Genomic DNA, 19,338 nt, shown 5'->3' with positions numbered 1-19,338 from the left:
TTGACCTTAGTCATTGGTAATAATATAATGAATATGTGGACATAAGTCCTGCCTGACTCCGGAATCCTTTAGTGTGCTGTACTGAAGGATGTTTCTCACTGGTTCACCGTAAACAGTTCAGAATATGAGTTTTGCTTCCACTCTTCTAGATAAAAAGTTTCAAGTGACATTTCCCCTTTCTCCATAACTGGGTCTCCCTGACTGCTCTGCTCAAATAGTGTTCAATATTTGGTAGGCAGATACATTTGCTGCCATCTGGTCCACATAAGAGAGTGATTTAGGGCCTTGTTTAGTCTCAGTATGCCCTAGGGTTCTGGTGATCTCTTGAGCTAGACAATGGTGTACCATGATTATTTTTCAGGTATAGCTTGTTCAGCTTTGCAACAACAACCAGGAATCTTTCTTTGGGAAATGATAGGCATCCTGTGTCTGTATTCCAGAAGCCTATGTATCTCTTTCGTCATAGAAATCCATATAATTTGGTAAGATGCTTTTTGGTTGAGACTTGTTTTTTCTTAGGCCTCTTCTCCTATGTGTTCTCCTAATAAGCCTGAATTTCCTCTAAGATCTTCAAATAAGGGATTTAGCAGCAGTGTGCTTAATGCACATGGAGTGAAGCAGTGGGTTGTGGCATTCTAAGTGCAGTCACTGTATTAAGAGAAGGAGGTATGTAGCTTACAGGAAATCAGCATAAAACCAGTAACATCCAGCATTGCTGGTGTTTCTCTAGGCCAGGGGCTCTCAAACTTCATTGCACCATCGCCCTCTTCTGACAACAAAAATTACTACATGACCCTAAGGGGGGACCGAAGACTGAGCCTTCCCAAACCCCCTCACCCCACGTTGGGGGGCCGAAGCCCAAGCCCAAGGGCTTCAGCCCCTGGCGGAGGGGCCTGTAACCTGAGCTCTGCCACCCATGGCTGAAGCCCTCGGTCTTGGGCCTTGGGCGGTGGGCCTCTGGCCCCCTGGGCCCCAGGAAGTCTAACATCAGCCGCGACGACCCCATTAAGATGGGGTCATGACCCACTTTGGGGTCCTAACCCACAGTTTGAGAACCACTGCTCTAGGCAAAAGGATTGGAAGGATTGATGCACACAGATTGTGGTATGGCATCAGATATTGGGTCATTTTGTAGCACTAAAGTCGTGAGACAAGAAACGAAGGAAGCTCTGTGTATGTGTGTGTGTGTGCATGTGTGTGTGCACGTGCAAAAACTATAGCAAAAATTTCTTTCCTCAGTATGCTCTGGAACTTGGATGAAATGCTGTATATGGTGCATAGACCTTTTGATGAACCTCTCCACAGGGCTGAATTTCCCACTTGGTACCTGATTCTCTGAGTTCTTGAGCATATTTATCTCTCACTGCCATTAATTGGATCTGATGGTCCTCATCACCTTGCCAGTTTGGATCCTTGGAAGGTTTAGATGCAGAATTACCAGTGGCCTGGGGATAAAGTTTTGGAGAAAATTAAAGTTTAAAAAATAAAAATAAAAGGGCAGTAAGATTCCTACGGAAATGTATCAGAGATACTGTAGAAGCCTCTTCTGATATGCATCAGAAGCAGCTCAGTACCCTAGTATATTTGAAAATTCCAGCAGTTTCCCATGTTCAGTGTAATTATTTTCTCAGTCTGTCTTCTGTATGGATTAGTTTCTTGGTTACTGCTAAAATGAATTGGTCTGGTATTCATAGATTCATAGATTCTAGGCTGGAAGGGACCTTGAGAGGTCATTGAGTCCAGTCCCCTGCCCTCAAGGCAGGACCAAATACAGTCTAGACCATCCCTGATAGACATTTATCTAACCTACTCTTAAATATCTCCAGAGATGGTGATTCCACAACCTCCCTAGGCAGTTTATTCCAGTGTTTAACCACCCTGACAGTTAGGAATTTTTCCTAATGTCCAGCCTAAACCTCCCTTGCTGCAGTTTAAGCCCATTGCTTCTTGTTCTATCCTTAGAGGCTAAGGTGAACAAGTTTTCTCCCTCCTCCTTATGTCACTCTTTTAGATACCTGAAAACTGCTATCATGTTCCCTCTCAGTCTTCTCTTTTCCAAACTAAACAAACCCAATTCTTTCAGCCTTCCTTCATAGGTCATGTTCTCTAGACCTTTAATCATTCTTGTTGCTCTTCTCTGGACCCTTTCCAATTTCTCCACATCTTTCTTGAAATGCCCAGAACTGGACACAATATTCCAGTTGAGGCCTAACCAGCTCAGAGTAGAGCGGAAGAATGACTTCTCGTGTCTTGCTCACAACACACCTGTTACTACATCCCAGAATCATGTTTGCTTTTTTTGCAACAACATCACACTGTTGACTCATATTTAGCTTGTGGTCCACTATAACCCCTAGATCCCTTTCTGCCATACTCCTTCCTAGACAGTCTCGTCCCATTCTGTATGTGTGAAACTGATTGTTCCTTCCTAAGTGGAGCACTTTGCATTTGTCTTTATTAAACTTCATCCTGTTTACCTCAGACCATTTCTCCAATTTGTCCAGATCATTTTGAATTATGACCCTATCCTCCAAAGCAGTTGCAATCCCTCCCAGTTTGGTATCATCTGCAAACTTAATAAACGTACTTTCTATGCCAATATCTAAGTCATTGATGAAGATATTGAACAGAGCTGGTCCCAAAACAGACCCCCGCGGAACCCCACTTGTTATACCTTTCCAGCAGGATTGGGAACCATTAATAACTACTCTCTGAGTATGGTTATCCAGGAAGTTATGCACCCACCTTATAGTAGCCCCATCTAAGTTGTATTTGCCTAGTTTATTGATAAGAATATCATGCAAGGTATGATATGCAAGGTATCAAATACCTTACTAAAGTCTAAGTATACCACATCCACCTCTTCTCCCTTATCCACAAGACTCGTTATCCTATCAAAGAAAGCTATCAGATTGGTTTGACATGATTTGTTCTTTACAAATCCATGCTGGCTATTTCCTATCACCTTACCACCTTCCAAGTGTTTGCAGATGATTTCCTTAATTACTTGCTCCATTATCTTCCCTGGCACAGAAGTTAAACTAACTGGTCTGTAGTTTCCTGGGTTGTTTTTATTTCCCTTTTTATAGATGGGCACTATATTTGCCCTTTTCCAGTCTTCTGGAATCTCTCCCATCTCCCATGATTTTCCAAAGATGATAGCTAGAGGCTCAGATACCTCCTCTATTAGCTTCTTGAGTATTCTAGGATGCATTTCATCAGGCCCTGGTGACTTGCAGGCATCTAACTTTTCTAAGTGATTTTTAACTTGTTATTTTTTTATTTTATCTTCCAAACCTACCCCCTTCCCATTAGCATTCACTATGTTAGGCATTCCTTCAGACTTCTCTGTGAAGACCGAAACAAAGAAGTCCTTGAGCATCTCTGCCATTTCCAAGTTTCCTGTTACTGTTTCTCTCACTGAGCAGTGGACCTACCCTGTCCTTGGTCTTCCTCTTGCTTCTAATGTATTGATAAAAAGTTGTCTGGTTTCCCTTTATTCCTGTAGCTAGTTTGAGCTTATTTTGTGCCTTTGCCTTTCTAATCTTACCCCTGCATTCCTGTGTTGTTTGCCTATATTCATCCTTTGTAATTTGTCCTAGTTTCCATTTTTTATATGACTCCTTTTTATTTTTTAGATCATGCAAGATCTTGTGGTTAAGCCAAGGTGGTCTTTTGCCACATTTTCTATCTTTCCTACCCAGCGGAATAGCTTGCTTTTGGGCCCTTAATAGTGTCCCTTTGAAATACTGCCAACTCTCCTCAGTTGTTTTTCCCCTCAGTCTTGATTCCCATGGGACCTTGCCTATTAGCTCTCTGAGCTTACCAAAATCTGCCTTCCTGAAATCCATTGTCTCTATTTTGCTGTACTCCCTTCTACCCTTCCTTAGAATTGTGAACTCTATGATTTCATGATCACTTTCACCCAAGCTGCATTCCACTTTCAAATTCTCAAAGAGTTCCTCCCTATTTATTAAAATCAAATCTAGAACAGCTTCCCCCCCAGTAGCTTTTTCAACCTTCTGTAATAAAAAGTTGTCTGCAATGCAGTCCAAGAACTTATTGGATAGTCTGTGCCCTGCTGTGTTATTTTCCCAACATATATCTGGATAGTTGAAGTCCCCCATCACCTCCAAATCTTGGGCTTTGGATGATTTTGTTAGTTGTTTAAAAAATGCCTCATCCACCTCTTCCATCTGCTTAGGTGGCCTGTAGTAGACTCCTAGCATGACATCACCCTTGTTTTTTACCCCTTTTAGCCTAGCCCATAGGTATATCTACCTATGTGTGTTCATGGGCAAATATCCTAGGGTCAAATCAAGTTTTCTGACCTAAGAAGAATGTTTACTTTTCCTTCGTCGTAGTTTTCTTAGTACACAATTCTTTTCCTAGTAGGTGGTGGGTATGAGTTGCAAAGTTTGGACTTGGATTCAAGCTTTTTCAGTGTTCCAGGGTGTTCAGATCTTGGTTATTTGTTTGGGTCCATGTCTATTAGGAAGTAAGTAAAAGGGGTTTATCCACCATTATAATTGGTTTGGGGGGGTAGATTGGAGGTAGGTAAGCATTTCTTTTGATTCCCTCAGAAGTCTAGGTGACAGTGATGGGCAGGAGCTTTTCTTTCAAGGATTGGTCTCACCTGCAATATCTGGAAGTACAAAGAAAGAATCTTCTCTGTATGAAAACCCAACTTCATAGATTTATAGTAATTATTTCTCTCACTGAAAGGGGGCTGTGTTTTCCAAAACCACCTTCTTGATTTTAATCCTAGATAAATCAAGTAAATTTACATCTGGATTATGGGTTAATTGAGCAATCCATCCTCAGTAAGCAACAATGTCAGTACCCCTCTCTGACATGTGAAAGATGGCAGCATAAAGCTATCCCATCTATTATCTTTTTTGAGAGATGTGAAGTGACTTAGGATAGTAAAGAACTCATTAATCACAGCGTGGTTTCTACACATTTACTAAAACAGTCATTTAGACGCAGATTCACAAATGTATTAAGTACCTAATTTAGGCACCTAAGTCTCAGTTCTAGCAGACTCTGCAATCCACAAAACTCCTGCTCAACTGCCATCTGATTCTAAATTCACTTGGTGCATAAATGTTCACTGTAAAAGTTCCCTAGGCACCTATATTTTTGCCTCTCTGCATGGGCACTACTGCTTCCCTCTAGTCATTGGGGGTACCAGCAGGATCCACAATCCTGGGAAGATGTGGGGGGGGATGCCTATCTCACCTGCAGAGCCTGATCCAGTAGGAATGCACTGAGTGCACCCACTGGATTAGACCCCATCAAAAATTGAGTTGGTGTTGCCTCCCTTATATCTTTAAGTGGTTAGAGCACTCATCTGCAATGTGGGAAACCTAGGTTCAATTCCCTTCTCTGTCTGGTGGGGTCTCCTACCTCTCAGGTGAGTGCCCTAACCACTGGACTATGGGATATTCTGATGTGGGGCTGCCATAGTCTCTCCTGTTGAAGCTGTTCCACTTTGTCTCACAATGACTGTTTTAGTATTTATCCAGAGAGAGAGAGAGAGAGAGAGAGAGAGAGAGAGGTCTAGTCCTCTTGCTCCAATGACTGACTAATTATTTATGGAAAGTGCAACAGCTTCAACAGGAGAACCTGAGGCAGACGTACATCAGAATATCTGATAGCCCAGTGGTTAGATCACTCTACTGGGGGTGGGAGACCCCTGTTCAAATCTTTTCTCCCATCAGGCAGAGGGGGGAAACTGAACCTGGGTCTCCCACATCCTGGCTGGGTGCTCTAGCCACTGGTCTAAACGTTATGAAAGGTGCTATTTCCTCCTTCTCTTTCATGTGGAGTTAAGAAAGTTCCTAACTCATCTTGCAAGAAACAGAATACACACCTCCAAGAGAGGGGTTCCCGGCTGTGGATCACAAGCAGAGATAGGTGTCCCCTGAAGCCCAGACTTAAGCACCTAACTCCATGAGAAGGGTGGGGTTTAGCACATCTCTTACATCAGCATCTCCCATTGGGTAGTTAAGGCTGCTCCCTGCTTAGCATGCTGGCTTTTGTGGATCACATTCTGAGGTGCCTATCTCTCCCCATATGTTGTAAGGGAACCTAGGCACCTAGTTCAGGCTTTGTGGCTCCCATTTTAGTTCCAGTGATTTCTTAGGTGCCTAAAAGTTAGGCGTCACAATACTGAAATTTTCACAGAACTCCCTTTGAGGTAGTGTCATAGGCTGGGTGACCTTTTAAGGGGAGACAGGCTAAGCCCTGCTTGTGATATAGCAACTATCCGTCATTTGATCCTGATCTGGCGGCTTAATTATCCTTAGAAACCCCAGCTATAAAAGGTCAGGGAAGACTACAAGAGAGGAGAGAACTCAGCAGAAAGGAGATCCACGAGACAGGAGGTAGAGTTCCCTCTCTCTCTGGGAAGAGCCTGCTGAAGGCAAGTTGAAGAGGACACCAGGGATGGAGTTCGTCTCTGTTTTGGCTCCTGGAAAGGGGGAAAGGCCCAGGGAGGCAGCACTGTGGGTTGGTGTTCCCGGGGAGGAACAAGGAGCTGGGAGGACCTAGGGAGAAGCCTGAGAGGTCTGGGAACCAGAGGAGAGGCTATATTAACCACAGGCTACTGGGAAACAGCACAAGGGGTTTGGAGATAGCAAGTAGCCCAGGGAAACAGCAGCACATCTTAAAGAACAGACCTGGCTGCTTAACATGGGGTCTCTGGGCCAGCAACCAGACCAGAGGTGAGGCTGGGTTTCCCCTACCAGCCCTAAGGAAGGGCATAACCCTCTTCCCAGCACAAGGACTGTTGAGCTGAGGTGGGGAGGGGCTGAGGACTGACACCAGAAGACGGGTTGAGGAGTAGCCGTAGAGGGGTGAAAGGATCTCTTCATTTGGACTTTTAGTTGGACTTCTATGACCTCCAAAGAGGTCTGGATTAGATACAATTTAGCTGGAAGGATAAATTATGGACAGAATAGGCAATTTGCAGCACCAAACAGCAGATCAACAAGGGGTGCTACAGGCAAAGACTCCTGCACACTATTACGTGATATCAGGGGGAGCCACAGCAGTCCATGGAAACACTTACAGATAGGGAAGCATTATTAGTCACATTTTACTGATTAGAAGACAGACACAGAGGGCTAAAATCAGCTCTAGCATGAACAGTCATATTTCCTGTTTGCTTAAATGGGAGCTGTCCCCTTATTTCAGCCCAGAGATAGAGTGATTTGCCCAAGGTCGTGTAGTGAGTCAATAGAAAAATTGGGATTAGAAACCTGAGATTCCAACCTTTTAGTCCTTTGCATGCCTGCACTCACTAGCTGGTTGACTATTGGAGAGGCAGGCATCTGAATTCTGGAACTCAGTATTTGTCTATCCTAATCTAGACAGTACTTGTGAACACAAATATATGTTATCATTTTGCAGTGATAGATTTGGTCATCCTATATGGCTGTTCCATTTGCTCCTTGGTGAATAATATCTTTCTGATGCCTTTTAGAATAAATCTTTCTATTTTCATTTAATCTGTTTTTTTCCCTCTACTTGGGCAAATAATTCATAATGAGTAAACTATTTAACAAATATTGATTCCCCCACTCCCCCCTTTCTGCTTGTGAATGGTCTGTGACCAGAGACCAGAATAATGGTCTACTAGTTAGGGCACTAGCCTGGGACTTGGAAAACCTGGCTTCACTCCCTGCTCTGCCATAGGATAATTGAGTGATGTGGGACAGGTTAATTAGCCTCAGTTCCCCATCTGTAAAATGGGGATAATAGCACTTCCCTGACTCGCAGAGGTGTTGTGAGGATCAATACATTAAAGATTCTGAGACATTCATGTACTATGGTAATGGGAGCCAGATAAATCGCTAAGATTGATAGACAGAAATACTGTGATTTTTTTCCCCCTCAGATTTATTCATTAATGAAAATTATTCACCAGATAACTTCTGTGAATAATTCATGGTCTCATTCAATGAACAATTAATTCCACCTATTCAGTATTTGAAATTTGAGCCGTGCATCTGGCCAAATAATTCACAGGTTTTCTCTCTTTGGATCAAAGTCAGACCCTCTGTATGCAGCACCTCTGCATTTATTGTTGAATCTCAATCATCTTTTTCTGAGTTATGTTTTGCAATGATTTTGACTCTTCTGTATATAATACACCTCTACTCAATATAATGCTGTCCTCGGGATCCAAAAAATCTTACCGTGTTATAGGTGAAACTGTGTTATATCAAACTTGCTTTCATCCACCTGAATGCGCAGCCCTGCTTCCCCCCCCACCCCTCCCCGGAGCACTGCTTTACCGCATTATATCCGAATTCGTGTTATATCGGGTCAAGTTATATTGGGGTAGAGGTGTACATATTTCTGAAATACACTCTTTTAGCTCTTGTGCTCACAGATCGGAGGAAGATATTCAGAAGGAAACAATGTTGTGAAAAATCATTGACTTAAAATACTTTGGCTAATCTAATTCTCCAACATATTTTCACTCTTTAAAAGCAGTGTTCAGAAATCAGATCATCTTCAGTGCCATCTAGTGTCACCTTTCCAAAAAATCTTGATTTTCTACTCTAATGCTCATAAACAGAAAATAAATGCTTTTCAGCCAAATATGCAGCATATTAATCTACAGTCTCAAGGTTTTTAATCATAGTTTTTGCAGGTGAATGAATATTTTATCTTGGTTCTGTTGTATACAGTTCCCACTGCATTAATAGGAGTAACAAGCCCATGCTGGTAGATAAATAGTTCGAAATGATGTATCTTATTGTATCTTAGGCTGTTATCCTCCAAATTCTTGAGCACACGTTTAACTTTATGCACACAAGGACTTCCATTGATTTCCACTTTAATGTGCAAACTTGAGCTCATGTATACATTTTTTACAACATCTGGGTCCTATGCCCCAATTGGGCCTCTATTGAAGCTAGTGGGAGTTTTTTCCATTGACTTCAATGGGAGGTGGATCAGACCCTTAACTTGCTCAGTTTCATATTTACTATATCAAAGACTATTTTCATTTCAAATCTTACTTCCATTTTAAAGTGTTTTTTTGGAGCCAACCCAGGCACCTAGTGTCAGCTGTTGTGCACAGCATCCAAGTGTGGGTCCTGAACCCTTCCTGTGGTAAACGTAGGAACACTGCAGAGACAGCATTCCTAGCTCTTGGAGAAGGAAATGTGTCACTTGGTAATGACTGGCTTCATCAGATATAGAAGCACTCTCTTAGGAGGGCCAGAACTGTACCAAATGCTGCTGTACTGAAAGGAGGATTATTACAAGGTGGACCTTAGGAGGGAGAAATAAAGGAGGGGAATGATGGAGGTGGTGTCTCTTGGTGTTCTTATTGGGACTCTAGAATCATACAGAATAACTGAGAATTAGGCCATAAGGATGTAGCATATTCTTGTATGAAGAAATATGTAATTGGGATATTTACCTGATACAGTAAGACTATATAGTAATCAAAATGTTAAATTTATGTCTTTATAGGCTTGCCGATATGGACATGTCCAGCATTTAGAACACTTACTTTTTTATGGAGCAGATATGGGAGCACAGAATGCCTCAGGAAATACAGCATTGCATATTTGTGCCCTTTATAACCAGGTTAGTTATTATTCTTCTATAGCTTTGTATTTCTGTGAATTTTGGGGAGTTTTTTAAAAATAATCTTTCATGAAATGTATGAAGTAGAGTAGAACTGGAACTGAAATTTTCTTCCTGTGGAAAATCTTGCATTTATGAAATTTTTTTCATTCCAAATTTGGAATGAATGAAAATTCAGAAATGTGAAATTTTCCATGGGAAATAAATTTTAGAAAAATTTGAGACCAACGGGGCAGCCAGGGAGCTACAGAGAATTTATCGGAAACTTAATTTAGAATTAAATAAGAAACACTTACAGAAATACTGAAGAAAAATTGTCTCCATTGACTATGCAAAGTGGGCCTAATTCTCCACTGCCTTGTATCTTATGTAATCATTTACAACTGTGTAAAGTGGATAAAAAATATAACCATTCTGATTTGATAGCATTTTGCATTAACTTTGCATATGTGTGAATCAACTCATATAGGTAAGATCCAAGTCTGGATCTTTATTTGCTAATAATTGATGGGAAATGCATACACCCAAGTTGGAGATCAGCATTAACTATCAAAAACTATTACAGAAAATTTGAATTCCTCTTTGAGAATGGATTTTTGCCCTACTGGGCCATATTCTGACTTTTCCAGCACTTATGTAAGGGCCAGATTCTGCAAACGTACTAGCATAAGGTCTTGTAGGATCCATCCCTAAATCCAGAGTAAACCCATCAAAATCAATGAAATTACTCTAATCTATGCTGAAATAAGTCAGATCAGAATGTGTCCCAGGGGATATATCTGGAATATTGGCGGTTTTTCTGGGCAGGTTTAACTATTACTGATTAGGTTACTTTTCTCCAGTAATAAGGCCCCAGTTCAGCAAGGCATTTACACAAGTGCCTAAATTTAAGCATCTGAATAGTCTCACTGACTTCCATGGCACTGCACACACTGACCATAAGAAGACTATTCAGATGCTTGAATTGAAGTATGTATTCTAGGTTCCAATTCAGTGAGGCATTTAATGATTAATTGATGGGAAGATAACAAAAGCATTAGCGCACTAGTATAGGGCCAAGCAGGGTGGATTTGATTTAAATCATGATTTAAATTGATTAAAATCTCTAGTAAGGAAGACTTGATTTAATTGTAGATTTCTACATAAAAGTGCATTCTTGTTGGTTGTTATAACCTTAATACATATTCTTCACAACTCAGAGATAGATGTAGTTTCATTTTTAGAAGGTACACATTATACATTTTTAAAGTGATTTATTTTGAAAACTTTTGAGATTAGTTTTACAGCTATATCAAAAAATGAATGATTGTTTGGTTATTTCATTTACCAAAGGTAATTGAAGCAGATATTTATGAAGTCATTGGGAGGTGAACTATCTCCAGTTCAACATGTTAATCATTAATATTTGGAGGATTTTCTTGCCATGCTATATTAGGAGGAGAACATCACTAGACAGACGTTTACATTGTTTTATTTAACTAAAACAGCGTTATGTATTCTGGATTTTTTTCTTCAACAGCAAACATAATATTTTAACAAAACAAGCATATGAATTTTTGAATTCAGTTAAACATTCAAGTTTTTTAAAATCAGGTTTGTGTTTGTTAAAATTGTTTTTAACTAAAATAGTTAAATGAAATATATTCATAAAAAAAACAAAAATTAAATCTACTATATCAGCCAGGTCAACATGAGAAACTTAAAATATTGGCTTCTGCAGTTAACTCAGTCGTCTTCACCTTCATTTTCCTGTTTGTTCATAATCTGGAAAAGAAAAACAAGCTTTGCTGCTTTTTCAGGTCCCAAACAATTTCTCAATTTGGAATGAATTAGTTCAAAGGAAGAAAATATTCTTTCTACACCAGCAGAAGAAGCTACTGCTATTAAAAGTGAGATTATCACTCCAACAGTCTCTGAATCCAAGTGCTTAGGTGACTTCTACCAGTTCACTGGTGTGGCTTTCTTTAAAACATCATCAGCAAACATATTTCTTGAATGGTTCACCCTGAGCTCTGAAATTTATTATAGTTGGCATTATGAAGGGATGATTGCTGGATGTCCATGTCATAGCCAACTCCTCTTCTTCAGCAGTTAAGGTTTGACCCTGGTACCGAGTACTGAGAATATTTGCAAGAAACTGAGCTGGAGATAGTGCTTGTCCCATTTGTTTTTTAATGCTTGTAATTTAACTCTGTCATTGCATATTTCTCTTTTTAAGATCTCACTCAGTTCCTTCCAAATTTCAACAGCATCAGCAATAAAACAGCTATTTCCCCGCATTTCGTTCAGGGCTACAGAAATAGGCTTCAGGGTATCAGCCTGTGATCAACATTTCTCTTAAGCCCAATATTGAGAACTTTGGCTGTGACCATGCCATCTATTTTTTCACGATTTTGTTCACCAACTGTCATCAGATTAGGCCAGTTCTTGATATAGCCATCGCACGTCTTGCAGGAGAGTTAGCTTGGTTCCTCCCACTTTTTTCATAGCAGCTGCTGCAAAGTGGTTGTTACGGAAGTATTTTGCAATTTCAACAACATTAGCCTTTATTTATGGAACACTGAAGTCTTTGGCTAGGAGGTGCATCAAATGAGCACTGCAACCGTATATTATTAGCTTGGAACTCTTCACCCTCTTCTAAATTTCTTCTCATCTTGGATATATTTGCAGCATTTTCTGTGACCAAGCTGCATACTAGACATTTCCATTTTTTTCACAGTTTGTTATAGCTTTTACTGCTACTTCTTGTAAGTATTCTGCTGGGTGTGCATTTCTTGATATATCAGTTGTTTCTGTAAGGAAGACATTTCCTTCTTCTGTTGTCACACAAGCACATACAACAAGATCGTTGTGGACATTGCTCCACCCATCAAGACTCAGGTTAACAATTGTACCCTCTAAACCTTTTGCACACTGCTTAATTTCTCATTCATACACTTTGTCCAGCAATTTGCCTGCGACATCTGCTCTGTTTGGTGGACTGTATCCTGGTCTTAATGACTGAACCATGTTAATGAAGTGTGGGTTCTCAATCATACGGAAAGGAGAGTTTGTTGCATAAACAAACCGGGCAATTTTTTCATCAATTACCTCTTTTTGTAATCTGCTGGGTCTTATCACAAACTTATCTACGGTTGTTTCTGGATGATGGAGATTTTTTTTTTCTTTTTGCTATAGGTGATATACTGTAGCTATGTAACATACATGATGTGAATGAAACACTATCTTTGGCAGATAACTCTGAAGCTATAGAAAATGATGGTGATCTTGAAGGTGAATAGTCTTCAGAATCCTGTATGTTGAGGATGGATTCTCCTAAGCAAAATAAGTCAATGCAGTTATTTAATTATTATTACCATACTGCTCATTGTATTCACTGACACTCAGTACTACTTTAAAGGTGAAATTGTAAAGGGAAGATCTGCCTATTTCAGCTATTTATTTTTTATCATAACTGCACCTAAAATGATAGTACCATAGAGTAACAACTATATATTTTTGCTCAAACATGAGAATTCAAGAATACTACAGAACGAAGACAGGCAGTCCTTAAGAAAGAAGTATGAAATAAAAAAGTTTACCAACCTGAAGATCCTGCATGTTCAGACATGTTCCTTTCATCATCTTTAACGCAGCTTCTTCCTGAGAAGGAACACGTCTCCTGATGTTTCATTCGGGCAACCAGGTCTTGCATTTCTTTGTTGCACTGTTTGCATTTTGCACACATGCCTGTCTTACCCACAGGTAGAGAAACTTCATTAAAATATTCTCAAACTGGGTCTCTTTTAAGGCCTGCTGCCATTATAGGTTTTTCCTTCTAGTGAGAGAATGGTATGGTAGATCTCAAATCAATGAAGGCTACACTCAGAAAGACCTCAAGACTTCTGTAATAGGCTGCTCAAACAGTTTCACTTTTGTTTCTACTGCCTGTCCTCCCTTCTCACATTTATCTCCAGACTTCTTCTCCTTGTCCAGATCTAGTCCGCCCCCAACAGTCTTCTATTCATTGAACTTTTTGAAACTTTGCACTTTTAGAGAGAGGTAAGGGATTGACTCTGTGTACACAAATTTGCAGAGGGAGGGTAGGGTTGAGGTCTGTTATTTCTCACCTCTATATATTATTTATGTAAAGGTTTCAGAGTAGCAGCCGTGTTAGTCTGTATCCGCAAAAAGAACAGGAGTACTTGTGGCACCTTAGAGACTAACAAATTTATTAGAGCATAAGCTTTCGTAGACTACAGCCCACTTCTTCGGTATGCGTCCGAAGAAGTGGGCTGTAATCCACGAAAGCTTAGGCTCTAATAAATTTGTTAGTCTCTAAGGTGCCACAAGTACTCCTGTTCTTTTTATTTATTTAAAAACGTTTTTGCTGTTAACAAGCATGTTAACTCTGAAGACACAAATCCACAGTTTGAGAACTGCAAAACTAAGCATGTCTGATGGTATCTTCTAGACTGAGCACTGAGTCCCATTGGGTAGATAGAAAGATTAACTTAAATTATCTATACAGAAGCCCCAGGAGCCCCATAAGATTGGGTCCCTAATCCATGAACTACTGGAGCTCATTTACAAAACTTTTCTTAAAGAGTACATGAATATATTGTCTCATACTATACAATTAGAATTTATAATCCCTATTCCATGATGAGATATCTTTGAGCTATAATGTATCTTAATTAAAACAATCTTTAGATAGGTTTTTTTCCTCAAAAAAAAAAAAATCCAATTAAAAAAAATTGATTTTTATCCAGCCCGGGGCCAACTTTGCCCTCACTTACATCGGGCAAAAGGATTGCATGAGTTGTAGATGGTAGAAATTTGACCCCGAGCAGATAAACTAAATAAAAGGCTGCAAGGAACACAGAGCTGAAGCTCTTAAAATATAGCTCTCTATATCTGCAGTTGTTTTGAACAAATCTTCTTTTAATAACTATGGGGCAGACTGCAGTGAGTGGCTATGTAAGGGAGTAAAGGGATTTAAGATGCCATCCATCACTCTGAGTTGGCTGTGCAGGGCTTACTCTGGTCTTGAATCCAGACATTAGGCAGAGAGCAGAGGTTGAATGTCTGATTCTCTTGCCTTGCATGCAAGTGCATAGGGAGAAGTGGGGAGTTGGCTGAGCCCTCCATGCACCAGTAAGCAGAGCTAACTGGACATGGGGACAAGTTTGGTGCTTTTGGTAATGGTAATGATGTAGCCTATTTTGCCAAGATCTCAAGAGGGGTTGGAAGTCAGAGGGATGTCCAAGTTGAAGTTCTTGGAAGAGACCTTCCAACCCCAATTTTCTATGATTCTGTGATTCTTTCCAGAGCTGCTACTGGAGCATCACATTTTCTCAGGAATGAGAGTAAACTCTCAATCTAATCCTCTATTGGGAGTGAAGTTTGGCTGCATCGTGTCTGAGTTGCAGTCATAGCAATGAGCTGCTACTTGTAGATATGCTTCCCTCCTTACAGGCTATTGTTTTGAATATTGGATATGCAAATTCAAAGGCAAAACCTTCTTGCTTTATTTAAGCGAGTAACTTTGAGAGGTCAATGGGACTACTCCTAAGTATCGGCAAATAGGGCTTTGTGCTTTTATTTTCACATTGGGTCATTTTATAACATTTCAACGCTATATGTATTAAAATCAGGTTAGGGCACTGTGCATGGAATGCTGCATTGCGTTAGAAAAACACAAGTAATGAGACATGATTGTAACTAATAAAACATCTGTTAAAGCATCTGTTTCTTAATTAATTACCATCTTGATTGAAAAAGCCGTGTCAAAGCAGATTTCTTCACTTCCTTTAGTATGTCTAAAATATCTTGACTTTTTCAAAAGAGACGATTTTTGGAATAATTTAACATTTTCAAACATCAGCTTGGCTTAAAGTACATCTGTCAATTGATATTAGTTATTAGGAATCCAGTTCTGCAAATCCTTCCTGCTGACTGCAGTGCTTATTGTTGGTTGCGGTATTCAGGTAACAAGGCAATGAGACCTGTATTAGATAGAGTGCTCAAGGCTTTGTCTGGACCCGCTGTTGTAAGTAGGGCCATGGCCAAAAGGGCATAAGGGCCAGCACAAAGCCTGTGTGGTGGGGTATACAAACTCCACACTGGGCTGGAAGGGGTTAAAGGACAGTACTGGGCCCAGGTAGCTCCCCCCCTTCAGCCCTGCAGAGCATGTTCTAACCGGAGAAGGGGTTGAAAAGGGAGCAACTCAGCTCAGAAGCGGGAGGAGGACAAATCTACCTTGAAGGCTGCTGACAAGGATGCTGGAGAAGCCTGTGTGTTAGTAAAGTTAAAATAGGTATTAGTATGATAAGAATGCTATTAGTATTATAAGAATGAGTGTTTAGACTTGAATGCTTGTGGGTTGCTGCATACGTTAAGCTCACTTATAGCATCTGTGACCCATATTGCAAGGTAATATTTAAGCATTTGTATTGTAACCCTCTGTAAATCACCAGAGAGGAGAGAGACATTAGCTAGTGTAAAGTGCTGCTCTTCAACAAAAGATGTTATGTCCTGGCTAACAAGGAAGGCGGCCCATCGACACCAGATGGACTTTTGTGTAACATTAAGGAGGACAAAAAGCTTATATTGAAACTTCACGTACTGTAGTTCACAAACCTTTACCACATGTTGCAATCCTTGCATATAGTAGTTTTAGTGGACATTTCTGAGCCAAGAAGTTCTCCTTCTGGATCTTTTACTGGAGCCTTTGCATCCTGTAATTTCACTGTTATATCCCACATGTTCCCTGTTTTCAGGGCTGGCTGATCAGGGATGTGTGAAAATAAATAATTATTTACTGGCAGTGTTGTTATTATTATAACCAGTAAGTTATTGTTATAGATCTCTACTAATCCATTCCTTTGTTCCTTCTGTTAAATAATGTGTTATCTTATGGCAAAAGGGAGGGAGATGGGATGGGGAGGACAGGATGGGTGACAGTGTCCTTTTTACCCTGTAATTCCTGTAGGTGGAGTCATTACCCATTTGATTTTGTTTTAAACCCAACCTGAGTTGCTGGGAAATACTTTCATCAGTCTCATAGACTCATAGACTCATAGACATTAAGGTCAGAAGGGACCAGTCAGTAATTGCCCCTTCCTGGATGCCAATTAAATGAGGACCTAAATAAGTTTTTGTTTTAAGGTCACTTTACAGCCCCTGATCTCTCAATAAAATTCTAGCAAGAGAAAAAAATTAGAAATTATTAGTCTGTATTTTATAAATTATGCAAATATGACATGTACGTTCCTTTAAAATACAACCTATTGAACTTTTTTTTATTTCTGTGCTACTAGGAAATCAACTAATAGATATTTGATTTTAGGCAACAAATTAAATTGAATCTGCTGACAACCCACACACCTTTATAAAATTCACTTAATCCCCAATGGCTAAAAAGCTGCTTCATGTTTATTTTATATACCATAAGTAAACTGCATTAAATGGTAAATATCAAAGGTTATTAAACTGTCAATACTGTACTTTGTCCAAAACAAGAATTGTAGCATTGGTAGGAAGAATCTTAATATTTAAAGGTTCCAAAATATGTGATGTAGACTTTTTTTGAACAGATAAACTGAGCTGGTGAAAAAATGCAAATAGCTTTTAATGGGAATTGTCCCATGAATATTGAAAAAAAACAAACTAAAATCTGAAAATGTTTTGGGTTTTCAGTTCTTCATAGATTTCCAAGGCCACAAGGGACCACTGTGATCATCTTAGCTGACCTCCTCTATAACAATGGCCATAGAACTTCTCCAAAATAATTCTTAGAAAATATCTTTTAGAAAAACATCCAATCTTGATTTATACATTGTTAGTGATGGAGAATCTACCATGACTCTTGGTAAATTGTTCCAGTGGTTAATTAACCTCAACATTAAATTTTGCACCGTATATCCAGTGTGAATTTACCTACCTTCAACTTCCAGCAGTTGGATTTATTATACCTTTCTCTGCTAGATTGAAGAGCTCATCATTAAATATTTGTTCCCCTTGTAGATACTTATAAGCTAATCAAATCAGCTTTTAACCTTCTCTTTATTAGCTAAATAGATTCAGTTCTTTGCTATAAGAAATGTTTTCTAATCCTTCCCCATCCCCTTCCTTTTTATCTCTCTTTTCACTGAAAGGGAAAAAATAAAAAGAGGGGGGAAGGAGAGAGAAGGGGGCAAACTGGAAAATAATCTGTTTATAAAAAAATTCAACCATAACAAACATACTCTATGAGAACTTTCATTTTAGTGAAAAATACCATTTTCATGGTACATCTTTGATGGAAAATTTTTGATTAACTCTATTGATAAGGCAATAGGAATACAATTATATTGTGGTGTTGCAGCAAACACAACAGTTGCATTTACATTTGTAAATCATGTCCAAAATTTTAAAAGGCATGAAATAACTATTGTAGAATCCCAATGTATTTAATTTCAAAGCATAGCCAATATATAAACTGAAATTTAAGCAAAAAGGACCTGTAAGGTGTTGCAATTCTGTCCTGCACATTGTACCATGGGCAGAGTCTCTCATGTTTTATAAAACACCCTAAATCCCAATATTTTGTGGTTATAAAACTCCCTGTGAGCTAAAGCTTAGTACACATATTAATTGCCCAAACAATACAAATGTACTAAAATTTGTAAAACCCTGAAACAAACCAGAACAGTTGAACTGTTGGATAGGAACTGTAAAAAGAGAGGGGCGGGGGAAGGGGAAATATATTTTCAGAACTATTTTGTGTTTTATGAAAGACAAATAAATTATAAAATAAATGTGAATCTGAAAATTAAATAATAATCAGTTTATAAATACTGTTAAGTTTCAGGACACACAATACCTTAATGATCAAATTGTGGACCAAGTCAGAAAAGTTGGATCTTTAATATGCAAGCTTGTAATCCACACTTCCCATATTTTCTAGTAGAACATATTGTAATAGTAAATATTACATGAATGATACATGCAGTGCGCCAGCCTATGATCATCTGGTATGCATTTGAAATGGGGGTCACTTGTTGGCATGCTAGAACAAAAGCCCTATCAACATTATTTAAATCTTTAGCTCTTTCTTTAGGCTATAGCACTTGAATTTTCTCTTGGCTGATTATTAATATGTAAAAATCTTTGGAAAAACATTATGGTCCCATGAATTTAAAAAAAATAAAAAAAAACATATATATATGAGCTATTGGTTTGATGTGGTTCTTTGCACAGGTAGGAAATACTATATAACTAGGGCCCTACCAAAATTCACAACCATGAAAAACATGTCACGGACTGTGAAATCTGGTGTTGTGTGCTTTTACTCTATACTATGGGGGAGACCAGTGTTTCTCAAACTGGGAGTCCTGACCCAAAAGGGAGTTGCAAGGAGGTCGCAAGGTTATTTTAGGGGGTCACGGTATTGCCACTCTTACTTCTGCACTGCGTTCAGAGCTGGGCAGCCAGAGAGGGGTGGCTGTTGGCCAGGTGCCCAGCTCTGAAGGCAGCACTCTGCCAGCAGCAGCATAGAAGTAAGGGTGACAATACCATACCATGCCATCTTTACTTCTGCACTGGTGCTAGCAGTGGCTCTGCCTTCAAAGCTGGGCTCCCGGCCAGCAGCCGCCACTCTCCAGGTGCCCAGCTCTGAAGGCAGCGCCACCACCAGCAGCAGCGCAGAAGTAACAGTAGCAGCACCACAACCCCCACTATAATAACCTTATGACCACCCCACCA

General features: G+C 39.6%; 1 protein-coding gene across 2 annotated transcripts in view; it reads left to right on the top strand.

Moving 5' to 3' along the window:
- Positions 1-19,338, top strand: part of SHANK2 (SH3 and multiple ankyrin repeat domains 2) — a 638,838-nt gene that overhangs the window by 120,875 nt on the left and 498,625 nt on the right. For both annotated transcript variants that reach the window (XM_054026918.1, XM_054026919.1), the window contains exon 10: positions 9,496-9,612. In XM_054026918.1, coding sequence (XP_053882893.1) covers positions 9,496-9,612 — 117 coding nt within the window. The remainder of the gene's footprint in view (positions 1-9,495; positions 9,613-19,338) is intronic.

The sequence above is a fragment of the Malaclemys terrapin genome, chromosome 4 (assembly GCF_027887155.1).
Source record: "Malaclemys terrapin pileata isolate rMalTer1 chromosome 4, rMalTer1.hap1, whole genome shotgun sequence".
In the NCBI taxonomy this organism is placed as follows: domain Eukaryota; kingdom Metazoa; phylum Chordata; order Testudines; family Emydidae; genus Malaclemys; species Malaclemys terrapin.
This window is presented reverse-complemented; position numbering and strand designations above follow the sequence as displayed.